This window comes from Bradysia coprophila (assembly GCF_014529535.1).
Source record: "Bradysia coprophila strain Holo2 chromosome IV unlocalized genomic scaffold, BU_Bcop_v1 contig_81, whole genome shotgun sequence".
Lineage (NCBI taxonomy): Eukaryota > Metazoa > Arthropoda > Insecta > Diptera > Sciaridae > Bradysia > Bradysia coprophila.
Window position 1 is genome coordinate 1,030,406 of NW_023503375.1, and position 23,116 is coordinate 1,053,521.

General features: G+C 36.0%; 2 protein-coding genes across 4 annotated transcripts in view; both read left to right on the top strand.

The window, feature by feature from the left end:
- Positions 1-23,116, top strand: part of LOC119072206 (von Willebrand factor A domain-containing protein 8) — a 49,698-nt gene that overhangs the window by 20,679 nt on the left and 5,903 nt on the right. The gene's annotated exons all lie outside the window — the stretch shown is intronic.
- LOC119072214 lies at positions 18,269-20,080 on the top strand. 3 transcript variants are annotated; one of them, XM_037177388.1, is made up of 3 exons: positions 18,283-19,591; positions 19,643-19,657; positions 19,762-20,080. In XM_037177388.1, exons 1-3 carry the CDS (start codon positions 18,436-18,438, stop codon positions 19,818-19,820), a joined length of 1,230 nt encoding a protein of 409 aa, XP_037033283.1. In that variant the 5' UTR covers positions 18,283-18,435; the 3' UTR covers positions 19,821-20,080. The 3 variants fall into 3 exon arrangements, with proteins under 3 accessions (XP_037033281.1, XP_037033282.1, XP_037033283.1); XM_037177386.1 differs by having other exon boundaries at positions 18,269-19,591; positions 19,643-20,080; XM_037177387.1 differs by having other exon boundaries at positions 18,275-19,658; positions 19,763-20,080.

Consider the following 23,116-nt stretch of genomic DNA (forward strand, 5'->3'; position numbering starts at 1 on the left):
TGTTGTTTTAAAACGCATTCACAACAAAAAAAAACATCATACAGAGAATCCTTTATTTACTTACTCACACACATATACTATCCACCTCAACATTTCGTTCAAATCACATCATTCCGACTACTCTGATTATTTGATCGATGTAGAAGTGACTAACGAACCACTACCGACACCAATTGCATCTCGTTATGTGATTTGTTGGCGTAGTGGTCAGCATGTTTGGTTGATATGCTGCTGGTCCCGTGTTCGCTTCCGCTGTTCGGCGTTTTTTTTTTTTTTTTAAATATGTCGATGGAAAGTAAATTTACCCTAGGTGGGTTATGTGTGAATTATCCAATCGTATAGGCTGTGGTTATGTATGTGTTTGTGTTTATATGCAGAAACGCGTAATGTATGAAATATCAGCTTGCAGGAGATAAAAAAAAAAATCAGTTCACATAAACTCTCTCTGAACTTATCACTATAAATATATTTGAAAGCTCACACTTCCAGGAAGCTGATTATACAAAAATCATTTTTGTTCTAACAATATTCTTCCAAAAATGTTGTGAATGATTCAACCCAACTGCGTTAGACACTTAACATGTTTGTAATGTTTATTTTGACGATTTGGCTTATTAACCACGCTTTCGGCTCGGTATACAACTTCTAAATCGTCAAAATACATATTTCAGACATAATCTACTATTATTATAATAAGGGAAACATGAGATGGGGCTTGACAAACAGGATTAAGATTGGTAGTAAAATTGTACCATTCGCAATCACATCTTCAACTAAAAAACAATAAGAAAACACCGAATCAGTCACCTGCAAATTTATTGTGACTCAGCACAACATAGGAAATTTCGTATTTTTTCTCTTTCCTATGTTTAAATAAAATTGGACAGGTAGCGAGTACTTGTTTCATCACCTATATTATATTCCATTACGACTTATTTTCTGTTGCCAAATGACTCACAAAAAAATATAGAAATCATAAGCGACATGACAAAGAACAGAAACCTATCCGAGCCCTACAATACATAAATTTGGTTGAATTCATGACGTAGTCAATTGTCTAATAATAATCATTAAGCAACAATCGTGAACATCATTTATTATCCATTTTCTAAAGTTGTCATTTATATCGATGAGACAGAGCCACAGGTAATAGTCATTTGTGTACCTGTTTTGGACGATTGATTTTAGGCAATTTCGCGGATTGTAGGCCGAACGAAGTGAGGCTTACAAGCGAAAGTGTCTTAAATCAACCGTCCCAAACAGGTGCACATGTGAGTTTTCATGCAGAGGGCCGGAAACCCGAGAAAATTCGAAAAATTGCCCTCATTTTCGGCCCTGAAGCATGAAAAAATGTTAAATGCTCACACACATACTTGCTACAATGCATTATCGGCTAGAAAAAAAGCGCTAACAATTAAGAATACAATTCGTCATATGAAAAGAATGTTGTGGTATACGACTAATGAACTTTTGGTTTCAATTTGCATCATGGGATATACTTAACAAACGCACCATTAATATTACATTGAATGACAAGGGGCGAAAGTAAAAAAAATCAACCGTGTGCGAGAGTTGGAGCCCGCGCCGAAGGCAAGGGCTCTAATCGCACAGGTTGAATTTTTTTACTTTTGGCCCGAGTCGTTCATACTATTTTTTTTGATACCAACATTGAAAATTGATACGTATCGCAAACATCGCAACAAAATGTTGAAATAAAAAGGCATTTAGCCAGAAAATGCGGGGGTCCAGGGGGCGGCAGCCCCCTGGTATATGAAAAATTTAATAATTTAGCCATCACAACAATAACACACACAAAAATTAAGATATAACTAACAAATCATTCAGTAACAAAAAGTATCAACTTTGTATGCTAATTTCAATAAGAACACTGGCGCACAGTGTTTTACAATTTTGATCAAAGTATTCTGCATAATATGAGCGGATTTTGTTGACAACTCGACTCATTTCTCTCATTTTCTGTGACGTCAGTCACTTTCGCTGTTCGTTCAGTTGCGTTCGCTCTTCGTTAAGTACTTTCTCCCCGTGGGATGCATTTTTTTACTTTCGCCCCTCATATGCGGGGCGAAAGTATCATTTTTCAATGTTGGTATCAAAAAATAGTTATTTACGTATCTGTTGTGGACGGTATATTTTAGGCAATTTCGCGAGTTGTAGCCCGAACGAAGTGAGGGCGACAAGCGAAAGTGCCTAAAATAAACCGTCCACAACAGATGCGTATACAACTTTTCATGCCGAGGGCCCAAATTACGAGAAAAATTCCGTAATTTTTGCCCAAGGCATGAAAAAGAATCTCCGTGCACCACAAATAGAAGTCAATTTGTGTTATGAGCAACACTGGATCACTGTGAATCGATCTTGGTCAAGTATATTTTCGAAGGATAATTTCTCCTCTAACTAAAACAAGCTAATTTCGTTGCAAATGTAGTTGTACAAAAATTTGGTAACATAGCAGCAACCAGCAACAACATTCATATTTTCCTTTAAATTGAGGGAACCATATGGTCCATTTCCCATTTTCTGATCATTTGATCAGAACAGTTGAACTTCAAAAAAGTGTTAGCGATTGGAACCTTATTGGATTCTACAAGATAAAGAGTGATATCGCCAAAACTTCAGGTGATTTTTGTAACTTTGGGAACAAGCGGTCTCCGATTTTAATGAGTGATAGCTCGTTGGATTCGCCTTTTAATTCTAGGAAACACGTATCTTTCACTTTTTCGAAAAAAAATTTACTTTCTGTGAAAAGTGTTCAAAAGTGAACACATGTCAGAGGGTACCGAAAACAGTTTTTCGACAATAACTCAAGAAAAAATTATTTTAAATTATTGTAATGTTGTACGAATGTCGGCCTTGGAAAGACCTACAGGTAGAATATACGCACGGCTTGGTGCGAGTAGATGCGCGAGATTTATTATTAAAAATATAGTGAATGATCAGAGAGTCCGCCTTCTCTGCAGCTTCGATGTTCCGCGGAACTGAGTATGGGGTGTTGTAGCTGGCCTCACCCACTATCGTCCCACATATAAATGAAACCAGTACTTTTGTGCTGCAAACCTACCGAAGTCTTGTAAAAAAAGTTGGTGCCAAAATGCAGATTTTTTCCTTCTTTCTGTACGCCCAACTGCTGAAACAGCGTCTGGAACGCTTCTACGGGAATAATTTCATATAGTCTACCATTCTGTTTCCTTAAACGCTTCGCTATGTCGCGAACATAGATCGTTACAACATATCCAGTGTTAGTAATTCGAGTGAAAAATTATTAAATTTTTCTAAGCGGATTTTAGTCAAATAAAGTGTTAGCGTATAGCGCATGATCTTAGGACTCCGGAACAGTAATTAGTTTTTCAACCGGACCAATATTTGCTACGGGATGGAAGTTTTGAAAAACGATATGATCAACTGAGAGCAAATGGTTTTCCGAACTCCCATCCCGTAGCAAATATTGTTCCACATAAAAATCTAATTATTGTTCCGGAGTCCTGAGATCATGCCCTATACGCTAACACTTTATTTGAGTAAAATCCGCCGAGAAAAATTTAATAATTTTTCTCTTGATATTACTAACACTGGATATTTTGTAACGATATATGTTCGCGACATAGCGAAGCGTACAAGGTAACAGAATAGTAGATCATATGAAATTACTCCCGTAGAAGCGTTCCAGACGCTGTTCCAGCAGTTGGGCCCACAGAAAGAAGGAAAAATCTGCATTTTGGCACCAACTTTTTTTACAAGACTTCGGTAGGCTTGCAGCACAAAAGTACTGGTTTCATTTTTATGTGCGGCGATAGTGGGTGAGGCCAGCTACAACAAACCATACTCAGTTCCGAGGAAAATAGAAGCTGCAGAGAAGGCGGACTCTCCGAACATTCACTATATTTTTAGTAATAACTCTCGCCGATATACTCGCACCAAGCTGTGCGTATACTCTACCTGTAGGTCTTTCCAAGGCCGACATTCGTACATCATTACAATAATTTAAAATAATTGTTTCTAGAGTTATTGCCAAAAAACTGTTTTCATTACCCTCTGACATGTCCTCACTTTTGAACCTTTTTCACAGAAAGTAATTTTTTTTCAAAAAAATGGCAGATACGTGTTCGCTAGAATTAAACGACGAATCGAATGAGCTATCACTCATTAAAATCGGAGACCGCTTGTTCCCCAATCACCTGAAGTCTTGGCGATATCACTCTTAAAGTTTCAGGATAGACCAAACACAAAATTACTTTATTCAGTGGGATATGAATTAGAAGTGAACAAAATTTAGGCTAAGCTGATCGAAAGTAGTAATTCAGTTTTCTTTGTTAAAGTACCGTTGAGTGAATTGCTCATACTCAACAAAAAGCTACAGAAAGTATATTCTCTTCATAATCATCGTTTACTTGCAAGAACGATGACAGTTATTCTGATGATTCGCTAGGCTAATTTTATCAACACTGGTACTATTGTCATATACCTCTTATCCAATGTTAAACGTTCAAATCAATGCAATCAGTAATTCAGTAAAAGTCCAGAAATTAAAAGTTAAGTCTTCGATGCAGACAATTTTAGGGTAGCAGAGTGAATTGATGTGAGGTATGTTGGGTAAGAAGTAATGGAACGATTATTTTTTTTTTAAACGGAGCAAGAATAAATGGTAACTGATTACAAGATCTTTGGACCTGACCGAAAGGGTCAGGTGTGAAGGTGTATTTAGTCATAAAAGTGGTTTTTGTAAATATTTAAGGAAAAAACCGCCTTTAAAGATGAGGAGCGCTTTAAGCTATGAAGACAGTACTTTGCCAAAATGTGGCCTATTTTTCAGTTGATTTTACTTTCTACAGATTTCATTATTTCGATTACAACGAATGAAAAAATAAGTGAAAAATGTGTGAAAAAACGTATAGTCATGATCTCAAATCTGTTGTCCCTTGACAAGTGCTCATAGGATTGTCGAGCATTTGATACTTTCATTTCTAATGATTTTGTTCTATGAATAGTCTTACACTCTCACACTGGAACGGCATTCAAATTTCTAAAAACGTTTCAAAACTGAAGTTTTGTTTTCTAAAATTTATACTCAATGTTATCATGAAACTATGAGAATATGTCGCCAGTCAGTGCAACAGTGTGTGAAACCGGTCAAATTATTAGTTTTTTCCAATTTCAAAGACTCCAATTTTGTGAACATTGTACAGTACAGATACAGATTTTATTTAAATAGAAGAGAAGACCAAAAGAGACAGTACACCGTTACTAAAGGTGTGTTAGAAATAGAAGCACTGTTCAGAAAAGAAACCGAACTGGATATAAGAACATAACTAACGACGACCCGTACGAAACACCTATTAGTATCATAAGCCTTTACTGTGAAACCCTTCATTTCTTTTACTTCATTCTCTACTGAAAAGCTATTCGCCCTTTAAAATCACTTACATTATCTTTCTTTGCCTTGTTATCATATACAAATAAATTGCCGGAGGCAATATAGACAGCCCCGTACAAAGTCAACTTTCATAAATTCCTATTTAAACAGCTATGTACCGCTATATTTACCTATATTTTCCTATAAATAAACATTTCACAGATGAATATGTTATTATATAGCTGTATATGCCTGTATATAGCTCAATATTGGTGAATATAGATATATATAGATGTCCATATATGCCTGAAACACCCCACACACATAACAAATTATTTCCATGTTAACAGAAACCATTTTTCCCAATATATATTACTTTTATTAAAATCCAATATGGCCGCCGGCAGCCATTTTGTTAGGAGACCGGAAATTTTACCGACGCTTTACATTCGTTAATACCTTTCAAACAAATAAAAATTCATGAGATTCGGTCAAAATTTACTCAAGATATTGACAAAATACTCCATGTTCACTGTACGGCCGAGTAGCCAGATAAGAGCTCACTCCAAAAAATTTTCCCTGATTGGTACGGTCAATACCTATCTAATAAAGCTAAAACAGAAATATATGTTCAAATGTGGCCGACCTACAAGCAAAAACTGCTTGCCGCCCTGTGCCTGTTTCACACCAAGAACTCTAATCACGAGTCGGTCATCCGATTTCCAAAAACTTTTTTTTTGTCGATCGGTATTGTAAATACCTTTTATTTGACGTATCGCTTACAAGTGTAACGTTTAAATGTCCGGAGATATCTTCGAAAAACCGTAAAGCACTTATTGGGCCACAGCTCGGGAGGGGTCGATCCAAAATCACTCATTTTCGAACTTAGCCTGTCCTTTGACATTACCAAACGGGGAAAAAAAAATCAAAATCGTATGCGTTTTACTCAAGGTATCGTGCAGACAGACGGACAGACGGACTTTTTTTCACTGATTTGGCATCTCTAGACAACCACAATAGGTTTCCCCTTACTCAGGGAGTCCAATTCGACGTGTTACAAGCGTATGCGTAAACCTATAAGACCCCAGTACTTCGTACGGGTCTAATAACCCGAGGTGAAAATGATATACCCAATTTGTCGAAATAAGATGTCTTAGGTCTTAAATTGTAGTGCCGTTGATGCGTGAAACTTCTCATATAGACATGTAGAGTCTTTCATGTCTATGAAAGAAAAGATCGTTTTTTACTGGTTGCGCATTGCAGTCTTTTTTTCGCTTTCATATTCCCTACAAGAAAGCAGATTTTTCTTTATCAAATATCTATTGTTTCAAAAATGAATTTACATCAGATCGTTCCGTGTTTTTAACTAAACAACATGACCGACCTGTAAATCGGTTCCCATTACCGGGCATAGATCGGTTCAACTCTCGAGTCAATCATAAGTTGTGCATCTTCTTTCGTTTTAAATACGAAGAAATCAATATTGACCTCACCAAAAACGTCATTTTGATCTTCCACAACATCACCTATAATACCCATTTTGCCATTTGTTTGTTTTCCTTCACTGAAACCACCTCCTTCTATACTATCTCCCGAAACCACATCAACGCCGCCTTTGTTAACCACGAACATGGACCTCGTTTCATCGCTGAGGTTATAGGATTGTCCGTTGTTAGTGTACGAGGCAAGCTTCCACGCCTTTACGGTTATGCGACGATGTCCGATTGATTGTTGTGTTGGTATGTTCAAGTTACTAAACGAATCGACCAGGATAGCATTTCCCGTGTTCTCATACATAGAAAGACCAACCGTGGGAGACGTTGCACATGCCCATTCAACAATGGAATCTCCTTCTCTTGGCTTAATACTGAATACGAATCCTTTATGCTTTTTTGAGGTGACGACAAATCCTACTGCTGTCTTCTTTTCACACAGAACTACGTTGTCAAAATTCGACCTGTTGTCATCTTTGTTGGATGGCCTTACATTTGCCATCATCACGGGTTGAAATTTGTCCGGCGTAACATCAGTATTCAGTGAGACTTGAACCTCAAGATCCCTATCTGATAAATAATCCACACTAACACCAATTAAATCGGGCCGTTTGCGTCTGATATTGGTCAAACGAACTTTGTTGACGCCATGAAGAAAATCTTTGACCGCGATGTACCTTTCACTTCCATCCAATCCAACTATTGCTTCAGACAAGTCACCACTCGGATTATCTACAGTTGGTGATACGAATCGCCAAGCTTGTGTGTCGTCGTCAACTTTAATTTGACCTGATGCGAGCAAAACGTTCCGTAAATCACGAAGTTTTTTATTAATATCGAAGTCGACATATGCCGCGACTGAGCCGGCGAACACTTGAATTGATTTCACATCTGGTTCCATTTTTAATGAGTTATTTGAACTTTAAAAATTATATTCAATCGATTTTGTCAGGTTAAACTTAAAAATTGAACTGTAAACGTTGTGACACAGGTGTGGTGTGGTCTACGGTCTGAATGAAAACAGCTAAAAATCAGATCTTTTATACAGAAATTTTTCGTTTTAACTACCCACCAAACTTAAACATTTTCGATTATCTCCATTAAAGCAGGAACCAGTAACATGCTTGCATTATTCACATTTTTTCGATCTTTCGTCAGAATAGATTCGTGTGCTGGAGCAGCGCCGCCGAAGTAAAACTAAAAATACGAAAGTAGTGAATACTTCAGCTAATTCATTGAAAAAACATCAAACGAACATCAAAACTGTGAAGTGGTGTGCCTAAGAAACTTACAGTCAGAGTCAATGAAATTTTGGAGTGAATTTGCTTCAGCTGTTTTTCACCTAATCCACACATACAATCAAAGCTGTTTATACGATTGAAGATGCTGCACGCGCGTGGTAGTGGTATAAACAGTTTTGATTGTATGTGTGGTGGCTGAAAAACAGCTGAAGCAAATACTTGCTGAAATTTCATTTACTCTGACTGTATCTTCTCGAATTAGTCAGTTGAAAAACAGCTGAAGCAAATTCAATTGGTGAAATTTTATTTACGCTGACTGTAGTTTCTCGAACTAGAAGCTTCTTGTTCGAGAAGATACAGTCAGTGACAGTGAAATTTCAGCAATTGAATTTGCTTCAGAAGCACTACATTCACTTTACCGGCGAGTAGCCTGACTTACGCTCATCAGGCAGCTCCATCGTAACCTTTAACAAACAGCTATTCTGTTATCTGTTATCTGTTATCGATAACGACGACAAAAATAATGACAAGCTCTGGGTAATATGGTCCGTTATACAGTAAAATACATGTTAAAATAATTGAAGTACAAGATTTGAAATCAACCAAATTAAAATACTTTGATCGATGGAAGTAATAGACCCGATAATAATATTGGTCTTCTACTTGCCGTCTGTAACAGGTTAAAACTGTTTTCTATTGCATACTTCAGCAGATATATGCGGACAACATTGACCAGCCCACGAAAATAGTACAGATTCTATTTCTCGACCGTGTTTGCTTATCTTCATACTTAATTTTCTTTCTGGCCAATTAGTCAACCTCAAAAGATTTCTCCTTACTCATGTAGTATAAGACCCACGTATTTCGTATACGAATTAACAAATGTAGTTGGTGACGACAAAAACTGAAAGATCAACACTTTAAACGTTGATGTATACGAATAGTTAGGTATTATGTCATAGATGTCGTAAGGTAGAGTAGTACTGTCTTGATCATTTTTATTTTGATGAAGGTGAAGGTTGCAACACACGCCATAAAAAACTCTGTAATACTACCACAATCAGAACGTCCAAACAATCTCACAAAGTTTACAGCTGCAGCCGGTAAAATATTAACCGGCGCACGTGTCTACACCACACTAAATTACCAACAAAGAAAAGATTGTCTACTGGCCTTCGAAGAATGAAGAAAATTCCCAGAACTCTGAACTTATCACTATATGAACCTAAACTTAGTACAATAAACTAATGAGCATACAATCATCAATAATATTTCCGGAAAATAGATTATGTCATAGCATAGTACGTTATGCTATAGCCGGGGTCAATGTTAATAGAAACTGCATAAAACTAGTTTATCTATACATAGAATTCTGATAGTCTCATGTCGTTCTAATGCATTATTGGGTTTCTTTGGATTGGGAACCTTCAATTATTTTTTTAAACATAAGTTTTTGTCCGAATTTTCCTTTTTTCCAACTAAATTGGAGACTTTTTTTAGGGGTTGGTTTTAAATTTAAAGTTAAAGTTAAAAATCTCTTAAAAAATATTGTCTCTTTGAATTATTGTTTTGTATTTGCCAAAACTTTACTGAAGAAACCGCATTTCGATGTTCCGAAACGAACTCTTAAAACGATCCCGTGCGGGTCAGCGTAGCCTATGTTTGACCATAATATTGAATCGATGTTTCACCAATTATATTGAATCGAAAAAATTTCTAACGTTACTGACGTGGCATGTTCGTAGGTTTTTCGTTGAAATTTCCATAATTATTTGAATATGTTAAATTTAAAATAGAAGAATGCATTTCTTGGACATGTAATTTATTGCTGCAACAGACGAAAGATAATCTTTAGTTGGTTATCTCTCAACGGAGTTGCGGGAAATAATCAAAATTAAGCAGCAAAATTAACATGAACTTCATCATTATTAATCAATTTATTATTATCAATTAACATTTCATTCTTCCTCAACATTAATGAAGCTTATATCATTTAGTATGTAGGATCATTCAGGAATGTCTACTTGCCGAGTGATATAGTTGAAGACGTTTCCTAATAATTGGTTGACGTTTTCAGCCATAATTGATAAAATTTGTTGTTTTCAAAGAAAATACATGTGGAAATTCGCTCAATAACAGCTGATTTATATTGCACCTTGTAGTACCAATTATAATTACATCCGTTTTAAATCAGATCAGAAATAAATCAAGGATCTGTGAGATTTGAGAAAAAAAAATATTCGCATCTGCACAACAAGCATTGTTACCTGTCTCAGACAGACTGTCTGTTAATTATTTTCTGGTTATTTTCCTCCACTGTACTGCTAAAAATATTGTGTTTAGTGCAAAGCATATGTGTTCGTCAAAGGTAATCTTAAGACAAATTCCCGCAGCACCCAGGAAATACATAGATAACAAACAAAATATGAAATGATAGTTTGTGCATCTCTTTTCGATTGTCCGAAAATATGCTGTAAGATTTGGTAGTAGGAGCATGAACTTTGGACTTGAATTTAATATTAAACATGGGATATTACTAACCTGACAAAAAAAATATCTTCGGCTAAAGTAAGTCAATTTCTATAACAAAAAGACTGAAAATTAGGCTTTTTTTTCATATCAGTGAATCGCACGAAAATATAGAATTAAAATTACACCTTCAGAATTCGCGTAAAATCTGCAGAATTCTACTTTTGACTGTAGAGAGTTCTAGGTGACGTTCCAGGAAAACCACAAATCGATCTCATTATCGATATTTGATAATTACATTCCAATGTCAATTGTACTATTTTCGTGGGCTGGTCAAGGTTGTCCGCATATATCTGCTGAAGTATGTAATAGAAAACAGTTTTCACCGGTTACAGACGGCAAGCATGGGACCAGTATTATTATCGGGTCGATTACTTCCATCGATCAAAGTATTTTAATTTGGTTGATTTCAAATCTTGTACTTCAATTGTTTTAACATGTATTTTACTACGTACCATATTACCCAGAGCTTGTCATTATTTTTGTCGTCGCTATCGATAACAGATGAATAGCTGTATGTGAAATGTTACGATTGGGCTCCCGTGATAAGCGTGAGTCAGGCTACTCGCCGGTAAAGTAATTATATTGTGTTTCTGAAGCAAATTCAATTGCTGAAATTTCACTGTCACTGACTGTATCTTCTCGAATAAGAAGCTTATAATTCGAGAAACTACAGTCAATGTAAATGAAATTTCACCAATTGAATTTGCTTCAGCTGTTTTTCAGCTGATCCACACATACAATCAAAACTGTTTCGACCACTACCACGCGCGTGTAGGGTGTAGCAGCTGAAGCAAATTCACTCCGAAATTTCACTGACTCTGACTGTAAGTTTCTTAGGCACACCACTTCACAGTTTTGATGTTCGTACCAAATATTTAAATTGAACGATTCTTGCCGATCTTACTGCTGAAATAAATAGTATTTTTTAACATTTCAACTTATTTCCCAAAATCAAAGTCTTATTAATTAGCTCAAGAATTCACTACTTTCGTGTGCTGGTGTGCTGGAGCAGCGCCGCCGAAAGACGAAAGATCAAAAAAATGTGAATAATATCAGTGAATCGCACGAAAATATAGAATTAAAATTACACCTTCAGTATTCGCGTAAGATCTGCGGAATTCTACTTTTGAGAGTAGAGATTTCTTGGTGACGTTCCAGGAAAACCACAAATCTATCTCATTATCGATATTTGATAATTACATTCCAATGTCAATTACAATGTCTTTTAGAAACTCCGCACTCCTATTCGTATATCTGTTTCCGAAGTTAATCAATTCTTTATAGATTCAGTGTTCTTTGCGAGGTTTACTGAAATCAATTCTGAGATTTCAAAAAACGAATTCTTTTTCCTGTAGATATTGAAAATTCAATTAAGCAAAATTAAGAAAATTGGCAGCAGTTTGTTCTCCTTGGTTGCAAAACCATCTCTTATTTATCTAATAATTATTTTTGTTAACGAAATTGAATCAAAAAAAATATTTTGTATGTGGAAGAAAACAGATTTTCTTGATGGAAGGTCTGTCGCATGCCAATGTCATTAAGCATATAGTTGCATTCAACTGGTTATACTACCAATATGTTGTTATATTGTATACGTACATTGTCCATACATAATTTCTGAGATAATGTGCGACAAATTTCTATATAAAATCCGACCATGGGCCCTATAACCCACAGTGTCTAGTTTGCGCTACGAGTAACTGAAAGTTATTTGTGTTGTCTCGTTAACATTTAAAAGTTTGTGTTCCGAAAAAAAAAACAGAATAAAAAATGTCAACACCAATCCTCAACGGTAGACTAGTCACCGTGAAAAACTCAGATGGAAAATCTTTATCGGGTTTTTTCGACCTGGACGCTAATCTTGCATCAATTCGTGAGGAGATCACCAAATTAGGCGTTATGAAAGCAACCGATGCTTTTGTATTCAACGGGTCTGCATTGGAAGTCAGCCACGAAGCGATGATCACGCTCAGTGCCTTATTGAAAGATGGAGACGTGTTGCAAATTGGTGTTCCTGGCACTCTTTCTAAAGACGCAGTCGATTATGCAACGATGGATTATAATGAGAAAATTGCGTTTCTGGGCAGCGGAATTTCGAATATAAATGTGTTTAACGGCTTGACCGTCGAAAGTGATATATCAGACAGAGTGCGGTTTGTGCGAAAATTCCACACTCTATACAGATTTGAAAATGGATACTATCCAACCGAAGTGAAGCCCGAAGTGCTCTTTGACTTTGAGTCTTTGTTGACATTCTCCCAAGAAGGACATTCGATGCAAACCAGTGGAGTAAGCAAAACATCGATTTCACTGACAACACCATGGGTCAGCGCTGAGGCAAGTTACGAACAAGCCAGGAAGGAAACAACTTCGACTAAAAAAGTGCAATCATTCTTTACGGAACGTCATGTTTGCAATAAAATTGATTTATCTATCGATCCGTCGAGGCTAGTTCCTGACTACGATTTTATTAAGAACGTCAAGGCTGCCGTTACCGATAAAGAGCAAGGCGTTGATAAGTATCAGGCATTGGTTGAAGTTCTGAATACATGGGGCTGGTACATCCCGGTTGAATTCACATTGGGCAGTGCTCTTTATGCTACCAAGAGCGAAGAAGTGGACAGCTACAAACACGCTACGGAAGAGAGCACCAAATTCGATGTCAGTTTCAAGGCGGCATTTAATGGAATCGGAGCAGGCGCTGGTCACAGTGAGGAGCATGGACATGGTAGTGAGGATGATGAAGAGCATAAAAAGGAGCAAATCGTTTTCTACCAAATTGGTGGTTCGGTCATTGGTAAAGATGATTTCCCCAGCTGGGTTGAGTCGCTCAAAGACGCAAAATCTTGGAATATTATCAGCTACACAAAACTGTATCCAAGTTTGATGTTACTGCCTAGCAGTGAAAATGCAACATTCAGCGAATGTTCGCGTGTATTGAGAGTATTTAACAGTTATAAATATGTGAAAGACCTTCAGAAATACATCAGTGTCAAAGACTATGAGTATGAAATGGCCAAGCTTGTGGATCCATATTCTTACTAAATCACACAATGAAATGCAACGTTACACGAAAACGAACTTTTTTCATCAAAAATATCAAGAGAAAAATTGTAAACAAAATGTTAAAATAAATTTTTTGATCTTCACAACTGTTATCGCACCATTTTTGATGAGTCTATGTGTTCATTTTGCAAGGTGAAATTACGGTGAAGTTTCAATCAAAAATTGGTCGATTTAATATTCGACTGGCCCAACATCAAAAACCTGGCGACAATCATCTCTCTGAGTAGGTACAAACATCAATTAGTCAGAAAACCCTCAAGGATATAGGTGTCTGAGTGTAGGTGGTTAAATTTTCTTGAAGGTGCTGCAGTTTCCTCAACATCTTGTAACGTATTTTTTTTTCTAAATTTTCTACAGTCAACAATATCTCAAATGTTTCATATCTTATGATTTCACGTTTTCAATGAATTCCACACACAGCTCACACTCTGTATCAGTATGATCCGCTGTGGTTGCCAAGGTTGTATATTATTAAGAGATTGCGCCGACAGCCTTTTTTCGTGGTGATATTAAATCAAAAATAAATGGTCGCTGGAGTATTGTGTTTCAAGTAAGTTGAATTCTTCGTTGTGACATTAACGCAAAAAAGAAGTGACAGCTGCGAGGAATTCACCTAAATACAAATAATACCACAGTTGCGGTCATTTCTTTTTCTCGTTTACTGCGACAGTGAATCGCGCAACCATCTAATTAACGAGCCGTCAGAACAGTCGGAGCGTTTGCTGCGACTGAGCCACGTACAAACCCGTACATCCATTGCGCACGTGACCCTAGTTCGTCCGTCGCCCTACTCTTACCGTAAGTCTACTGCGGCCGTAAACGTCGGTAAAGTAAAATTCTTATGAAATGTGCATGTCTTAAAAATTGCGCATAGCGCAATTACGAAGCCCCGTACGACGTTCCTTTCAAATGTAACACAAACTACACTTCTCACTGATCAGTGACTTTGTAATTATCATTTTCATCGATTTATATTGTTTTTACAAAAATCCAAAATGGCGGCCGAAGGCCATTTGTTAGGAGGTGGAATAGTTCGGCTGCTTTACATTCGTTAGTACCTTTCAAACAAAAAAAAATTCATGAAATTCGGTCAAATTTTACTCGAGATATTAACAAAAAACCACCACCTTCACTGTACGGCCGAGTAGCCACATATAAGCTCACTCCAAGAGACCTAGCTCACGCTCCGGTAAACCGAATTTCATAAACGTCTTTTTCCTGGATTGGTACGGTCAATACGTATCTAATAAAGCAAAATCTATCTAAATCCGTTCAAATTTGGCCAGCCTACAAGCAAAAACGGCTTGCCGCCCTGTACCTAGTTCACACCAAGGGGTCTAACTCACGAGTCGGTCATCCAATTTCCATAAACTTTCTTTTGTCGATCGGTATTGTAAATACCTTTCATTTGACGTATCACTTACAAGTGTAGCATTTAAATGGCCAGAGATATCTTCGGAAAACGTTAAATCACTTATGGGGCCCCAGCTCGGGTGGGGTCGACCCAAAATCGCCCATCTTCGAACTTAGCCTCACTATTTTGACTATCTTTCAGGGATTTTTTTTTGAAATCGGATTTGATTTACTCAAGATATCGACGTGACAGACGGACGGACAGACGGACAAAATTTTTATTGCGGATTCGTCATCTATGAACATAGGCAAACACTTTGCCCTTACCGTCTGCTTCGAATTCCATCAATTACACACGGCATCGTAATCCTATAAGCCCCTTCGTACTTCGTACGGGGCTAAAAATCTAAGTCGATGCGGTAATTTATTTGGTTTCATTAGACGTCACACGACAATCCTATAGGTTTATTCCGAGGCCATATGATTGTCGAATTTCATCTATAGAGATACAACCTCATCGCGCGCCAACTCGAAAATTGAGTAATCAAAGAAAGTACAGTTTTCATTTTCATAAATTTGCATAAATATCATAAATATGAATGAAAGAAGCTCTTAACATTCATTTGAGACCCAATACACAACCATTTGGTCAAACGAAATTCAATCTGAGAAGATTCGATATCATCTATAAAAAATGAAAAATAAAGTTGTTCATCCCCACCGTATACGCCCTAACGTCCGTTCAACTTTTTTTTTAACTTTCGCGCACAATCATAAGTTGTAAATGACACATTTACCGTTCTTTTTAATACATAAAATCAATCATATCATTACATTGATAGAAAATTGTCTCCAGTGTAAATTATTCGTTCGACAACTTTCTACCGCATTAAATTTTTTTTTTCATCAATTTTTTTCCGTTTATTGAATTAACATGCCTCAGGTTCAATGTCAAACCGCAGAATATTTTGTTGGTCGCTATAAATAGGCTGTAGTTTATAGGGGTGCTGTACGGCAGTAACAATAAACTAAACGACGAAATGTAATAAATTCTATTAAAAACAGGAACATAAAATTCCACCGCACAATCAATAAGCGAACGTGTGTGAGACACGGTAATGGATCAGCCAAATAAGACAATCAGTTTGTGCATTTATAATGTTCTATTCCATGTTGTTTCAATTATATTCATTGATATCATCATCACCATTGTATAGAATACATTTTCATTGTTAAATATTAAATTCTTTTTCGCCAAATTGAATGCTTATTACCGCATGAAGCACGAAAATAGACAACAAAAAGAAAAATTCAATGCCAGTTTCACTGAAAGTTTTTCTTTTTTTTTTGTACATTGAATAATGTCGAAGGATGAGAAGCGAAACAAGCGAAAAAAAAATAAAATTCACAGCTCCAACACACGCGACACATGAACGATATTACATTACATATCAATATTCCGGTCGCCCGATAAACTACTTATAGATGTCTAAAGATGTCCACACGTTTAGTGCGTATTTGTCATAACATAAATATATAAATTCCATATTTTATTGGATGAGTCAATTTATTTTCGAAAATAATGCTCTGAAATAAATTCGAAGAAAGTGGAAAGGAGCAAAAAAAAACGGATATCTCATTTTAGGATTTACAGGGGAGAAAAAAAGTAGCAAACTTGAAAACAAAAAATTGAAAACGAGAATGGGAAAATACAAAAAAAAGGAAGAAAAGAAAAAAGCCGAACTGGAAAACACATCAATGGACTTGACAACCGTATAATACGAATTATAATACGATTTATCATGTCTAAACACAGCTCGAACAAATAAATTTTCTATTCATAGGAAAATGTCTACCTTGAGCACGTGATTGGTATTCTTAAATGCATTTAGCATTTTATTATTTATGACATTAACTAATGCCCCGTTATTAAATAGCTATCATAATAGCAATGAATACGTTTCCTGCCTATTATATACGCCAGAAAAAAAAATCTTCTCGTTTTCATTTTCATTAATATCGCGCTGAATTTGTGATTTGCTCGCATTCAGGGATTAAATGATGAAGAAAGTAGCGGGTGATCTCGTAAAAAGTGTTGGTAAAATCATTTTGTCTTTTAATCGGATGCCAACACTGATACCCGAAGAGGTGGACATGCTTTTGGAAAATTCTCTTAACTAACCTATAAACCTACTTTTTAAGGTTCTCGCATTTTTGATTTATATTAATTTAATTTAGTTGAAGACCAGGCCTCCCACACCTCCTTATTTCCTTATTTTTCCTTATTTTTATAAAAACCTCCTTATTCCTCCTTATTTTATTAAAAAATCCTTATTTTCCTTATTTTTCGCAAATTTCATCGACGGAAATCAAAATTAAGAAAAAAAAATTCGCTGCGCGGCAAAAATAACTATTTTTATTATTTAACACCAAGACCTCTAATAAAAAAGGTGGTGTCGTAGCTCATGATCGTTCCAACATGACTGGCTTAACATATATTTTTGTGGTTTTACGCCGCTTCTCGGCTCGAGAGTCTCGAGTAGAACTATTAGATTTAACATGTAAATCACCCTTAACATTGTCTCAGACATGCGTCCTTATTACAAACAATTCAAGGTTTTAGCCTTATTTACACTTACTTAATTCAAATTTATACTTTTATACTTTCACCAATTTATCATTTTTTCGAAATTCGAACGGGATAACAAACAACAGCTTTTGCAGTTAACGAGATCAAAATGTAATCCAGCAAGTTTTTAAACTTGAGGGTGGGGTCAAGTAAGAATTCACGCCGTAAATACGTCTTAAATTTAAAAAATTTGGTCGCACCGAAAACTGATTGAAAATTGCCACTCACGATAGGTACGTCAAAATAAACAGTGATGCGTTTTATTTTGAATTTTGAAGCCCACATACGTATGGACAACGTATAGTGTCAAAATTGACATTAGAACAAAAGAATTCTGTCAATTTTGACACTATACGTCGCTCTCTAAATGGGCAGTTACAGTGATAATTGGTAAAGCTACGCTTTGCTAAGAATCTAATTCAAGCCTTAAACGCGCTCAAAATATTCAAATTTGCATCGTGATAAAAGTGAATTTTACGATGCAACTTTACAAAAACGATACGTCAAAATAAACAATAAAGCGTTTTATTTTATAGTTGAGGTGGACTTCCTGTTCAGACCAATCTGAACTTTTGTTTATCTTAATAGTTGGCACAGTCAATTAAGTTTCTAAATTATGTAATGTCAAGCATTGTACTGTGCAGTTTAGTTCATATTATAACGTTGATCTATAAACAACAGTCTTTTGATTCGACATAAAATAATTGAACCTGAGAAACCGATATTCCTTAAACATTTGGGGGCTCAACCGGGATGTCGGTTGCTCAACCGTTTGTTTATTTAATTCGCGTTGTAGTTGTGAGAGAAATCGGCTGTTTTTTTATCAAATTATCGGTCGATGAAAGTTTATGTTCCGACAAGTGCGAACAATCGCGTTCTAAGACAATAGACATTTTTGTGAATCATTCAAATTTGTATGTTTGTGAAAAGAATCAAATGGTTCTAGTTGTTTCATCGAAAAGATACGATTTAAAGAGTCAAGTGTTCAGCGAGTTGGAAGTTTTACGATTTGTGCCCATTCTCTCAATGTTCATTTGTGAGAAAAACGTGGATGGAAACAAAAGGTCGCTGGTTAACAAAAGATCCACGTTGTCTCAAATACACGCTTCGAAAATAATCATCGAATTGCAGTTTCATGTAGTGGCTCATGGATTGGCTTCGTGCTCTACTGTCTTTCAGTGTTCAATAATGACAGAGAAGCTGATTTTCGACTACAAATTGGTGCATTCGAGTATCACTATGCAATTAGTGTATGCCAGTACAGCTTGGTTGACGTCACCATTTCTTTGTTTCAAAGTTATCGTGTGCAATAATCGTCTACCAAAGACAATCAATGGAGTAGAGCAGTGGTCATTTTATGGTTTCAATTTTGGTCAACTGCAATCCGTACAGCGAAAACCGGAATTTACAATTTTGACTTTATGTGTTTCAATAGTCAAACATCATCGAGTATTCCACATTTCAATCGTTTGTTCGATTAAAGTTTCATTTCGAGCATTGGTTTCGGCGTCTCATAACGGATCAAGCAATCATTCCAGTTCGTCTTTAAGCGTGTCAAAGGCCGAACGAGTCGGAAGTTGCAAGGCTGACAGATCAGCTGGATTTATTCATCTTGCAGTAATTGTTCCAACTGCCGTTTCTTCGTATTATTGTGGTCAATTGCAGACAGTCAATGGAGTATCAATGTGTGAACAATTAGCGGAATGTTTCTCGACTTGTTTATGGAACATGAGTAGTCTTCAACATCGTTCGCTGGAGAATGAAGCGCTCCATGGTATCCGAAAACGATTATCCAAGAGATTCATCAGTCGTCGGGCAAAACCTGCCATTATGTACAACAAAAATGCTGCGAATTTTGTGGACTGGATAACAGAGCTTTCTAAGGCACAGCAGAGCGCACTGAGAGAACAAATGGACGAAATAGTCGCTTTATTTACCAACGACGGCGTCGATTGGGAATTCAATCCTACAACAGCAAGTAATTTCGGAGGAATTTGGGAAGCAGCAGTGCAATCAATGAAGTTTCACCTCAAACAAATTGTTGGGTCGTCACATCTCACGTTTAAGGAGCTGACAATTCTTTTTTGTCAAATCGAGTGCGCATTTATTTCGAGACCAATGTGCAGCCTGACCGATGAGGATTTGAATTTGAGTTTATTTTTGAGTAAATTTTTCCGTTTCATTCATTTTATCTTCCGAGCCAATTTCATTTCATTTTGAATTTTTTGTGTTAGTTTTATTTGAAGACGATTTATAATGTCTTGGCCGGGAGTATGTTCAGACCAATCTGAACTTTTGTTTATCTTAATAGTTGGCACAGTCAATTAAGTTTCTAAATTATGTAATGTCAAGCATTGTACTGTGCAGTTTAGTTCATATTATAACGTTGATCTATAAACAACAGTCTTTTGATTCGACATAAAATAATTGAACCTGAGAAACCGATATCCCCTAAACACTTCCGATGTTACTTGCTGTATCTTAGAATAATTTCGATTTTTATCGAAAAATTTCTCCTCATTTTTCCTTAATTTTATCTAACAATTTCCTTATTTCTCCTTATTTTTGTGCTAAAACCTCCTTAATTCCTTAATAAGGAGGCCAAATTTAGAGTGAGAGACCTGGTTGAAGACTGGAATGGGTTGACAGACAAATCATCTCTTAAAATTATCTATAGGTATAATATCAAAGAGAACCAATGTACGACTTTAGCAATTAGACCCGAGCAAATATTTAACTGATTCATAATCTCCTCTCTGAGCTAGTAAGTTCACGCATCAATTAAAACGTTTTGTAGACTGTAATGTAAAACGTAGAACCATATTCTCTAGCTTAAAACTTACATGTCAGTTTTAAATTTTGTTACGGAAAATTACGAAAAAATACTTCAGTCGGCCTTTTCAGAAAAAGTTGGTAAATTCCTTAATTTTGTTCTGACTCATTAGGGGCACATCCAAAGCTAACACGATTTCGTAAGCTTTTCCATTTTATATGAAGTTTGTAAAAATAATTCTACGAAATGTCACACGAATTTACGAAATCTTGTATATCAATGAGTTTCGACTTCCCAGGCCAAAACAGAAGACTCAAAAGTTCGAATATAGACAATAGACTTAAGACCCTGAGTGAGTATACCTTTTCCAAACTTTTGACGCGGTTGTTTAGAGCTTCTATTATTAGGTATGTACCGGACCGTTTAAGCCTGTCACACATACGGCTATTCATCTGTTATCGATAACGACGACTAAAATAATGACAGACTCTGGGTACTATGGTCTTTTTTAGAGTAAAATAAATGTTAAAAAAATTGAAGTACAAGATTTGAAATCAATCGATTAAAAATACTTTGGGCGATAGAAGTAATAGACGCGATAGTAATACTAGTCATATGCTTGCCGTCTGTAACAGGTTAAACATTCAGCATGCAACTGGGGTGTTCTCAGTAAGAAGAACTATCCTAATTTGAAGTGATCACTTTTTACACTTTTCTTCCCTGTACACTCGCTGTAGAACAAGGCGTGGGAGCGAATAGGTTGAGAGTATGTTATTGCTGGAATCAACGGTAAATAGGTCATTGATGAAAGATCGGTTGCGTGATAAACTTAATTTTACGGCGTTCTCGGGCTATTGGCATCCCGTTATAGGCCTAACCTTTAAAATCGAGTTTTTTTTTCACATACTTGCTATCACAGAGCCAAAAGTAGTAAAAATAAAAATATAGTTTCTTCGACAATTATTCATTCAATTCTGAACAAAAGTCTTAGGACTAGTTGAAAATTCTATGCCGGTTAAGTTATATCCTCATTAGGAATCTCTCATAGCTTAAAAACGAAATGTTTTTCGTATCACGCACTGTAATGTAATAACATTGCATGGGTTTTAGAATGTGGCCTTATGAGGAATGGATATGCTCTCTCGGTCTATACGTCTACCATTACATATGTTCAATGTTCAATGCCATTAAAAACGTTCATCATTGTAAATCCACGATCATCAAACTAAATGAATTTAAATTTGCATACAAATCGAGACACAAATGCTGTGTCGTCGCTGGGAAATATAAATCAAGAAACAAACAAACTCCAAACATTTTGATATTTCTGTAAGAATTTTAGCATTTAAATTAAATTCAAATTTATTTTCCTTTCTTAAACGACAATCTTCCGATATTGCTTGAAGCGTCTAAAGCTTCGTGCCTGAAACCGAAAACATTCATCTATAAATAAAACATACCAGCCAGTCAATATTTCGAAAATGAAACCTTCTATAATGGAAGTTCTATTCTCTATGTGCCATATTATTACGTGTATTCATTACAGCATTGCTTTTTACTCCCCTTTTTTTCATCGAACAGATAATGCACGTTATACGGTTCATGTATGTATGTTCGAACAGAAACTGAAGTGAGGTCGAATTTAATTGAAAAACATTTCAATTTAGCTTCCTACTTCATTTAACGTACTTTTCCACAAAAACTTCATTACCTAAAAATGCTTGCAATTTACACGCAACCAATCTTCAATATTTGAAATATTGTTAATTTCATGCTATCCTACAACTACCAGTAAATAAACTCGGCATTTTTTTGTGTGTTCCGTTCGGTAAAGGGAGCATTAGGGTCTAGTTTAACGGTTGAACATCATGTTGTAGTATACATAGAGTACGTTTTAATGGAACAAATCAGACCATTTAAACCGCATAGGTATTTATAATGTTTATGTCAGTTTTGATTAATTTAATTGCTGTTGAAATTGCGAGCTTTCCTTTATTGGAGAATTTAAACCGCGAGTAACAGGCAACATTTTTGTTTAATTGATTCGTTAACTTTTTTCGCAACAAATGATCGATGTTGGTTGATGATGAAATGATTTGGTAATTTTTGTAGGCAGCCAGTGTAATTATCGAGTCTATTACTTCAGTTGATTTAACAATTTTCACCAAATCGAAACAATAGTGTATTTGGTACTAAATGATGAGAAGTTGACTTGTTTAGGGCTAGTTGAAACTTTGAATGCCTTTGTTGTGGAAAATTAAACCCGGACAAAAAAAAAGAAATTTTCCTCTTTTTTCTTAATGTTAAAAATAACTGTTCGGTCGCAAATATTAAGCTGGGACCATAGTCTCCGGGACGAATAATGTAGAATTTTCAGGCGCAAGATTTGTTTATTTGTTTATTTGTTTGATTACTGTTTGATTAATTGCACCATTCACACATGAAAAATGTTGCGTTTTGCTCGTAGGAAAATTAGGAAGTTCCAACTCGAGAGTTTCGCAATCCCCGCTTCGCTCTGACCGCAAAACTTCGCTACTGTTGGTATTCCCAATTTTCTCTCTTCAGTAAAAAATAGTTTTATTCAGTCACTGAGGGTTTAGATTTCGAACATTTTTTTATTACAATGCCTTTCAAAGTTTCAGTTGAGGGCAGAAACTGATC

Bases quoted from the DNA above. Each gene is read 5' to 3' on its own strand.
- LOC119072214 (XM_037177386.1), top strand. From the start codon at position 18,436: ATGTCGGTTGCTCAACCGTTTGTTTATTTAATTCGCGTTGTAGTTGTG. The intron at 19,592-19,642 runs AAATGGACGAAA...TCGATTGGGAAT, and splicing joins GCAGAGCGCACTGAGAGAAC to TCAATCCTACAACAGCAAGT.